General features: G+C 31.1%; 1 protein-coding gene across 1 annotated transcript; it reads right to left on the reverse strand.

Moving 5' to 3' along the window:
• Positions 1–1610: 1610 nt before the first annotated feature.
• LOC127076764 (WAT1-related protein At4g30420) lies at positions 1611–3797 on the reverse strand. The gene is made up of 7 exons (XM_051018538.1): positions 3459–3797; positions 3287–3355; positions 3086–3202; positions 2747–2987; positions 2310–2468; positions 2080–2231; positions 1611–1987 (listed from the first exon to the last, which is right to left on the reverse strand). The coding sequence occupies exons 1-7, from the start codon at positions 3644–3646 to the stop codon at positions 1765–1767; spliced, it is 1149 nt and encodes a 382-aa protein (XP_050874495.1). The 5' UTR covers positions 3647–3797; the 3' UTR covers positions 1611–1764.
• Positions 3798–9734: the final 5937 nt, after the last annotated feature.

Genomic DNA, 9734 nt, shown 5'->3' on the forward strand with positions numbered 1-9734 from the left:
GATATTTTTTTACCGAAAGCTTTGTGTGATGACACAAATGAGTGTTCACAATTTTAACATCTTGTATTATAAACGGTTCCACCACTTTCTTCAAGTAACTAAACTGAGATAAGAAAAATTCACTCTTCTTGCGGCTTCTCATGATATCCATACCCATGATTCTTTTAGTTTCACAAAGATATTTCATCTCTAATTCACCATTCAATATCTCCTTGAACTTAACAATCTCGTTTTTGCTAGAACATTCCATCAATATATCATCAACATAGGTAGATAATGAATTTCTCAATCCTCTTTAATATGTATAAACAAATGTCATAATCACTTCTTACAAAACCATGTATAAACTGAGGCAACTGAGCTTACTAAGTTGGATAACCCTTACCTGGTTATTTAGTCCAAAGGCGAAGTGATTCTCAATGCTCAAAAAATGAAAAAAATTGTACATGAATAAAGGATCATTTAATCAGAGTAATTCAGATAGTCCTTAATTGGTTGTCCTTCCTAAAAGTTATACAAAATTGAAAAGAATTGTGTTTTGAAGGGAAAACGGAAAATACATAGACTTATAGTAAAGCATAAGACTCTTTAGTAGGCGTTTTCATAAGAATTTTAAGGTAAGGCAAGTGTCGAATGATCCAAAACTAGGCTGAAGCAGAACAAGGATTACAAGCTAGTATACCTTTAAAAATTTCTTCAAGATACATTTTTTTAGTCCTAATCTTCCTTATCTTAGGAAATGGCTTGAAGATGAGCAATTATTTATGTATGAGAGGATTTGATTAGTGGAATTTCAATTGTGCTTTTAGAGTATTTTATCTTCTAATCTTAAATAGTCTAATCTCTATTTTGTGGATTTTATTTCTGTATATGTTTCAGATGAAAGAGAATAAAATAGGACAAATTGGAGCTGAACTTAGGCATAATACATGAAGACTGCACAAAGAGGACATCTCTATTAAAAAAAAAATAGAGCACACTACAGTTGGTTGTAGAAGGCCTTATAAGAGTAGTATCACCATATGAATTGTTTCTTCCTTGCTTTGCATGTTACATGATGTTGCAGTATTAGTAAATTTGAATTTGAGGTATTATAAATTCTGTTAATCAACACATTCTTAAACACACTTAAACATGAAAGTTTATAAAATCATTTCCAAATTTTATGATTTTTGTATAACTTGTTTCTATGTATTTGTTACATGAAATTGTGGTTAAAGTTATACTAGAACCTATTTTGTTGTTTGGGCTTTATCTCTAAAAGTGATTAATTTGAATTTCAGGTGATATGAATTTGAATTTAAGGTAATATAAATTCAAAAGTTTTTTATGTTGTATCGTACAGCAGGAATATGTTGATCTTTTGAAACAAATGACACAAATTGGTGGTGATACCACTGAAACTAAGCTTATGAGCATGTATGAATGTTGGAAAGTAAGTCTGAAGAATTTCAACGACACATGTTGGCTTTGGAGGATGGTTCTTCTAGTGCTGGTAGTGTACTCATCCTCATTATGACGATGAATTATGACAGACTCAGTTTGGACTATCTTAGATTCATGTTAAAGAAGTTGTGATTTGGTGTCTGATCTTAAAAAGAGGATTCCAATTGATGTTAATAATTCCTGCTTAATCAACTATTCTCTCTTTAAGAAAGGCTTATAAAAAAATGTGGCAAAATAAGAGTATGTGCACACACGTTATAAAATATCAATAGCTTATACTATTATCTTAAGTATTACAGAACACTAGAGGCCTCACCGCTACGATCTATGATCTATTTTTACAACATCGGTTAAAAGAGGTTCTTCTATATCAATTCTACTACCTGATTCTCCATAAGATTCATTCATAGAAAATGTCACTTCCTGTCTCTCATTAACCATCAATTTGGGATCCATCTTCTCTTTGACTTCAAATACATCTCCAGCTTTACCCCAAAGCACAATGTACAAGCCAACGATCACTCCAATTGCGCCTATTAAGCTGAATCACATGAAACAAAATCATTACTTAATTTGATTAATAATAATTCAAGACGTGTTAATAATAAATAAATCGAACTTTGATATTAATACCTTCCGGTGTATAATTCTTCATGAAGAAACAAGGCAGCTAATACAGTCACAATTAATGTCACAAGAGGACTAAACATTGCAGAAAAAAGAGGTCCTCTTTTTTTAATACACCATGCTTGGAGACAAAATGCAACTGCAGATCCCATAATTCCCTGTAAAATTTATTTTAATTTAAATTTGGCCACTGATTATAAGTATTGTTGTATCATGATGGAAAATTACACACATACTGCATATAAAGTGCAACCAAGTTGAAGTAGAGAAGTAATTTTCCATGCATTTAGGTCTGGCTCCAAGAATATTGTGACTACTCCTGATTGGAATGTTGAAATTAAGCACATCCATGCTGATAGTGATAAATAATTAGGATGGTTTGCATATGCTGGAACCTGAGAAAAACATAGAAGAGTAAGGTTATCTATATATAAAATGCATTTTGATGCGACCGTAATATTGTAATCTTGCTGACGCGGTCACCTCTGCGAGATGTGAGTTATAATCATATATATGACTGCATTAAAAACTGCGTCAGATAATTTTAAAATATAATGAAAAGTCTTAACTATAAGTATTTTTCAACAGTGTATTTCAAATATCACTCATAATAGCCGCAATTAACCATTGCAGCATCTGCAAAATTGATTCTTATCGACACAAAATTAAATACCTGTAAAGTGAGAAAAACTGCCCAAGAAACATTACTTCCCAAAAGAAATAAACAACCTAACAACCATTTGTTCTCATCACCTCCCAAGGTTGAGGCCATGACTGATTTCAAAGGTGTGTTTTCTGCATTCAGTAGTTTTGGACCCTTCAACAATGCGATGAACATTGCTCCACAAATACATATCAATGTCCCCACAATTTTGGCTATAGTTCTCAAACTTCTAAAATTCACTTTCTCCATTCTGTAAAATATTCAATTTCAAATTAATCGAAACGCATTAATTTAAATTTTGATAACGCAACAAAAACATATTAGGCATACGATTTGATTAATGATTACCCTACAAAGGCTGCTATTACAAATGTGACTCCTGGAATAAGGTTTAGCATGGCACTTGCAACTGAAGAAGAAGATAGATATAGTCCCTCAAAATATAAATTTTGATACAATGTAACGCTGCATTATATGATTCAATCATTATTAAATTTTATTCGGTGAGTCTTTTATATGCAATTATATTACTAGAAAATGAAAACAAACCCAATTAGTGAGGTGATGAATATCAATGAAAAACTCTTCAAATTTAAGGAGCAAGAAGTCGAGTTTCTCCTGTAAATAAATAAATAAATAAATAAAGAAGAGAAAGAAGCAAATATTTAATTAATCCATTTTGAGATAAGAGTGGTGAACCTTAGAGTTATTAAGAAGTTACCTTGATGATATATAAGCAATGGGGCCAAAAATTAGGGTTGCAAAAGCATGACGATATACCACAAATACCCTTGGGCTCATACCCTCCACAAGGGCAATTCTTGTACTAAGAGTCAAACCTGAATATATAAATTGTATCAAAACCATAACCAATACTGGAAGATAGTACTCCATGCTTAAACTTGCCATCTTCCTGTCTCCTTTGAATTTTCCAGAGACAACCACACAGAACTATGAATAACCTTATATTGATTTGTTGCACTTATAAAATATCTATCATTATTAACTACTAAATAATAATAGCACGAAAATTACAAGCACGGTACATATTTTATACGAGAGATGAAGAAATTAATATATCAAGAGTTTTTATGATTTTGATTACAAAAATGGTACTGGTAATTTTCTTTTTGTTTTAAATAGAATTTAATAAAATATAAATATTGTATTTTAAAATTATTAAATAATATTCCATTCTCAAATATATAAAAATGGATTTACACTATAAAAAATCTCTATAGTGCATAGTAATTAATCTCTATAAAAAATAGTTATTTTTTTTATATATTAATTAATTTTGACTAAATACATTAATTCTATTATGTATTTACTAATTATGACTAAATACATTTATTCTTATATATATATTTATTAATTTTGACTTAATATATTGTTTCTTTTATTAATTTTTATTTATATCTTTGACCAGAAGGAGTATTTAAGCTAATGTATGACAACTTCCTATCAATAATTTTACTTTTATTTTTTCATTTTAACTCTAACAATTTATTATAAAAATAACATTAATACATATCTAAAACAGTAAATTTCTTTTTAAAAAACAAATTACTCTCTTCTTTTTTTCCTAGAATTTTTCATTTTCTTTACTTCACTTATTTTTAGAGAAGATTTCTCTGACTCAATTGCTAGTGACACATATTCGGTAGTAGTTCCGATTTGATTTTTTTTTTAAATAATTTTTTTTAATTAAAATTCTAAAATAATTATTTTTTCAAAATATTTACCGAAATAATCATGTTTATAATCTAGGCGTCAGTTGTATTGGCGCATCCAATGAAAATATTAATCATTGATGCCACATGCGCTGGCGCATCCATCGCGTATGCGCTAGTAGGATTGGTGCATGCATGTGTAGACGCCACATGCAATGGCGTATGCATGTGTAGGCGCCACATGCAATGGCGCATGCATAGTCCACTATATGTATGCGTCAATGCATGTGACTACTGCTCCACCACTACATTTATAAATACACAAGATGACCCTTCCATAATTTTTCACACAACTTCTTATCCTCTTCTTCCATTTTCCTTCAACCGCCTTTGATTTTCTTTAAAATGTCTTCATATTCATACTTGTTTCCTTATATTCACAAGAGAAATACCGATTTAATTTTTTCAGTAGTGCAGCTTGCGATCAAGATCCAACTTTGGAATGTAGATACGTTCGAACATCTTAATAGGACCTTGAATCGTTGGTTAGATGGAGAAATTGCAGATGGAGAAATTGCAGATGGTGAAAGGATCAGAAGAATCTCCACCCAAGAACAATGTCAACCCACCCCAACCCAACGACCAACCTCACACCATCACCTACCATATACACCCAACCACCAAACACCCTACCTCGCAACCAATTCATGGCACACCCAAACCACCACCAACCAATTCATGACACACTCAAAACTAGGAATCAAACCCTAACCACCAACAACCATACACAGCCACCACATTTGTCTATTGCCTGGATGATTCATATGATTCAATCTCATGCCATCATAGCCCCCCACTTATGAACTCCTAAACATTTTATCACCATAACACCCAACCATTGTTTGAGTTTAATACACCACATGAATCATTGCTTCATTTCCAAAATGATTTAATGTCCGGATTCGAGCAACCATACCGTCCACAAACCACCCAACCAAAACGATCCAACTACGACAACATGGACACCGAACTCAATTACGGCAGCGACGTTGGCGACAACCCCTAAACTATTGGGGAGAAATGATGAGAAATCAGTCAAATATCACTGGACCTCCCACCGGACCTTCACACCAGCCACTGTTGCATCATGTCAGCATTCAAAGAATGCAAACACCTCAAGGAAATCGTGGAAGACTTAGAAGGCAGGCTAATGCATCGGGATGTGAAACAGGGGGCATTTCAATCGGACGGGTCATTGATTTTCTTGTCAACTGTTATGTATTTTAATTTTATATCATAATATTAATAATTATTTTTTATTTACCTATTTATTTTATTTATTTATAATTATAAAATATAAAAAAATTTAAAAAATTATATACAGCATGCGCCACATGCAATGGCGCATACACATGATATATAGTAAGTATGCGTCAATTGCATTGACTTCATTGCATGCATGCGTCAAAGGTATGAGCGCCTATGCTCATTAACAGAATTGATGCGTCAATCCAACTGACACATGCTTCATTAAAAATAATTATTTCGATAAATATTTTTAAAAAATAATTATTTTAAAATTTTAATTGAAAAAATAGACTATTTAAAAAAATCTCTGATTTGAATCCACAATACAACGGTCTTCATCTTTAAAAAGTTACGGTCTGACCATAAAATAATAAAAATTTATCATCTATTTTTTTTTTAACAAAATATCATTTTGGTAAGTTATTTTAGAGTTTTTTTTTTCATAAATAGACGACAAAGATTCCTTTCTTAAATAAACAAACACGCATGTTTTTCCCCGGTTTCCAAAAGAACCGAGAAAAAAGGTCATGGATAAAAAATAAAAAAATAAAAAACGTTAAAATAACATTGATGGGATTCGAAAGAGGGTTAACCAAAACATTTTTCATCGATTTTCAAATAAATTGAAGGAATAGTTCATTAATTAAAAATGATAAGATATATAAATTGGGATTAAATGCACTTATTGAGATTTAAAGGGAGGTTGAATCATAACGACTACTCTTGGTTTCCAGCATAATCAATGGAATAAGTAGTATTTTAAAAAAAAGTGGTAAGCAAATGATTTACACATCAGTGTTTGTTGTCTGAGGTGAAAGCTTGTCACAAAATTTATTATTTGTACGAAGTGTCTTCGTTGACAAAAGATATTTCCGAATTTTTAGGACAAACGAAATACATTTCTCATTTGTTGTATGCTCGTACATCTCTCAATTTCTACAATCAACAATATATAGGTTGAGTCATACCATCTCATCTCGCTTCCTTGCCATCGACTTAGATCCTAGTGTATACGAAATCTTTAGTTTTTGTCTATTCTTGTCATTTTTTTTCTATATTGACAAAAATAAAAACACCCGATAAAACACTTAGTAAAGACTCATTTATATATCAAAAATACTAAAAAAATAAAATTATATAAGTAAAACACTAAAAAAATAAAAACACCCGAGAAAACACTTAGTAAAGACTCATTTATTTATCAACATCTTTTTGGATAATTTACAAGATTTTCCTGCAATGTGAGGGCCCATTTATAATTATTGGCAAACAAATGACATCAGACATCCTTCCATTTATTTCCACACTGTTAAAAAAAAGTATCTATCACCATGATTGAGAGAAGGATTTCACCATAAATGTAGGTCTGTGGTAACGAAGGCTAAGACATAAGTCTAATACAATACAAGAAATTTTTCATATACCAACGACAAAAAGTTGTTGGTAAAGGGCCAAAATCCATTGGTAAAGGTAAAAAACCTACACCAACGGACGTTTGTTTCTGTCAACTATACTTCTCTATACATAAGGAAAATTATCGTCCAAATATCTTATAACAACGACAATTTTCAGGCGTCGGACAAAATCTCAGGACTATAACAACGACTATTTACACTATTTAATAATCAAAATTTTCAATATGTTTTATATGCACCACACAAAATTAGTCGTTGATATATGGATATAGCAACTTGCTTTTGGACAAAATTAGTAGTTGGTATATGACTTTTTTTTATAAATATTTCTTTTTTATAATTAATATTTTTTTTTATAAACAAATATTATGAATACTTTCTATATTCACCACACAAAATTTAATGTAACATTAAAAAAAATTCAATTATATTGTCAAAATAGCAAGTCTTAGAAATATATCAAAATAATAAAGTAGTGTCAATTAATATAATAACAACCACTAAAATAGATGTTACGAAAATAACAAAAAATATAAAAACATATCTAAGATAAAAACAATTTTAATCTTCCTCACTTCCATCTTCATTACTGCATGGACTTTAAAAATTTATCTAGTTTGGGGCACTAAGAACATCTATAATCCATTGAAAATAAAATAAAATAAGTAACAAGCACAATTTAATAAATATTTTTATAATATTTCAAATATGAACTCGAAGAATAAAATATAATATACCTGCAGCTTCTTCTTCCATTTTACTTAGATAATGTCTTTTGTTTTAAATCACACTTCCATTGTTTCCACTTAATATACATCTCAAATTTCAACATGAATACCTATGTTGCATGGATAGGGGTATCTGGGTACATTAACATTAACTTAATCAAAATATAAAAGATAAAAAAAAACACAAATAAGCTTAACATATAAAATAAAAAGACCTTATATATGAAATAAAAAGACCTTATATATGAAATAAAAAGAGCATAAATTATTGTAAAAACCATGTACAAGTGCAAAACCAATATGTATGTATGTCTTCAGTTTTAGAATACTCGTGTCTCACACACACAATCCTCAATTTTACCTCATAGCTTGATATGCTAAAAAGCTAACAATACAGAATCAAAGTATAATAATAAGAACACGCTAACAAGCTGACTTGGATTTCTATTTACAACAAAAGAATAACATCATCACATGATATCCAAACCTAGTAAAGCAATACGACGATACAAAAATATAGGATAACATCTTTGTTTATAGTACTCTAAGGAGAACACTAGACACACTAATTCTACAGAATTCTCAAATCTAGACATTCAAAGAGTATTTTAGAAAATATTACAACCCTAAAAAATATCTAGACACTTCAATACTACAAGAATTTTCTAGAAACATTATCCAAAATTAACTAACCCAAAAATAACTAAACCCAAAAATCAAATAATAAGGTTAGACCCAAATCAAGTTTAATATTTCAACATCCCCCTTTAAACTTGATTTGTGACTCCAAGCATATTCTTTTGTTTCACAAAAGTTTCCTACTTGAGTGGTTTGGTGAAAATGTTGTCAGCTTGATCTCTAGACATCACATACTTCAACTTCACCTCCTTCTTCTCGATGTATTCTCTTATGAAGTGGTAACGGATGTCGATGTGCTTACTTCTTTCATGAAATACAGGATTCTTTGTCAAAGCAAGTGCTAATTTATTGTGAACATATATTTCCACAGGATCTTCTTGTGCCATTTTTAACTCTTTCAACAAATTCCTTAGCCAAATTGCATGACAAACACATGATGTGGCGATGACATACTCAGCTTCACAAGTTGAGAGTGCGACGATATGTTGCTTCTTTAACATCCAAGTGAAAGCATTATCTCCCATAAAGAACACAAAACCAATAGTGCTCTTTTTATCATCCAAGTCTCCACTCCAATCACTATCACTGTAGCTAATAATCCCATAATTGTTAGAAGATTAATATTGCAAGCCAAAGTTTATTGTACTTTTGGTGTATCGAAGTATCCTTTTTTCCGCCTTGAAGCGAGTTGTTGTTAGAGCTTTCATGTAGTGACTTACGACTCCTACAACATAGAGAATATCCAGCCTTGTACTTGTCAAGTAACGTAGACTTCCATCCAAACTTTTGTAAAGAGTTGGATCCATAATATCTATATTTTCATGTGTACTCAACTTGCTGCCACATTCCATTGGGGTGCCAACTGGATTGACATCATCCATCTTGAACTTCTTAAGGACTTATTTGACATAGCCTTCTTGGGTGATAAAAATTCCTTTGTCTTCTTGCTTTATTTCGACACCGAGATGATATGCCATGAGCCCCATATCTGTCATCTCAAATTCATTTGACATGTCTTTCTTAAACTCTTTGAACATGCTTAAATTGTTCCATATGAAGATCAAGTCATCAACATATAAGCACACAATCAAAATATCTCCACTTTGCGCTTTAATATAGAGTGAATACTCATATGGACACTTGATGAAGTTCTTGTCTTGAAAGTACTTGTCGATTCGAACATTCCAAGCTCTCGGTGCTTGCTTGAGTCAGTACAACGCCTTCTTCAACTTCA

This window comes from Lathyrus oleraceus, chromosome 4 (genome assembly GCF_024323335.1).
Source record: "Lathyrus oleraceus cultivar Zhongwan6 chromosome 4, CAAS_Psat_ZW6_1.0, whole genome shotgun sequence".
Taxonomy (NCBI): Eukaryota; Viridiplantae; Streptophyta; class Magnoliopsida; order Fabales; family Fabaceae; genus Lathyrus; species Lathyrus oleraceus.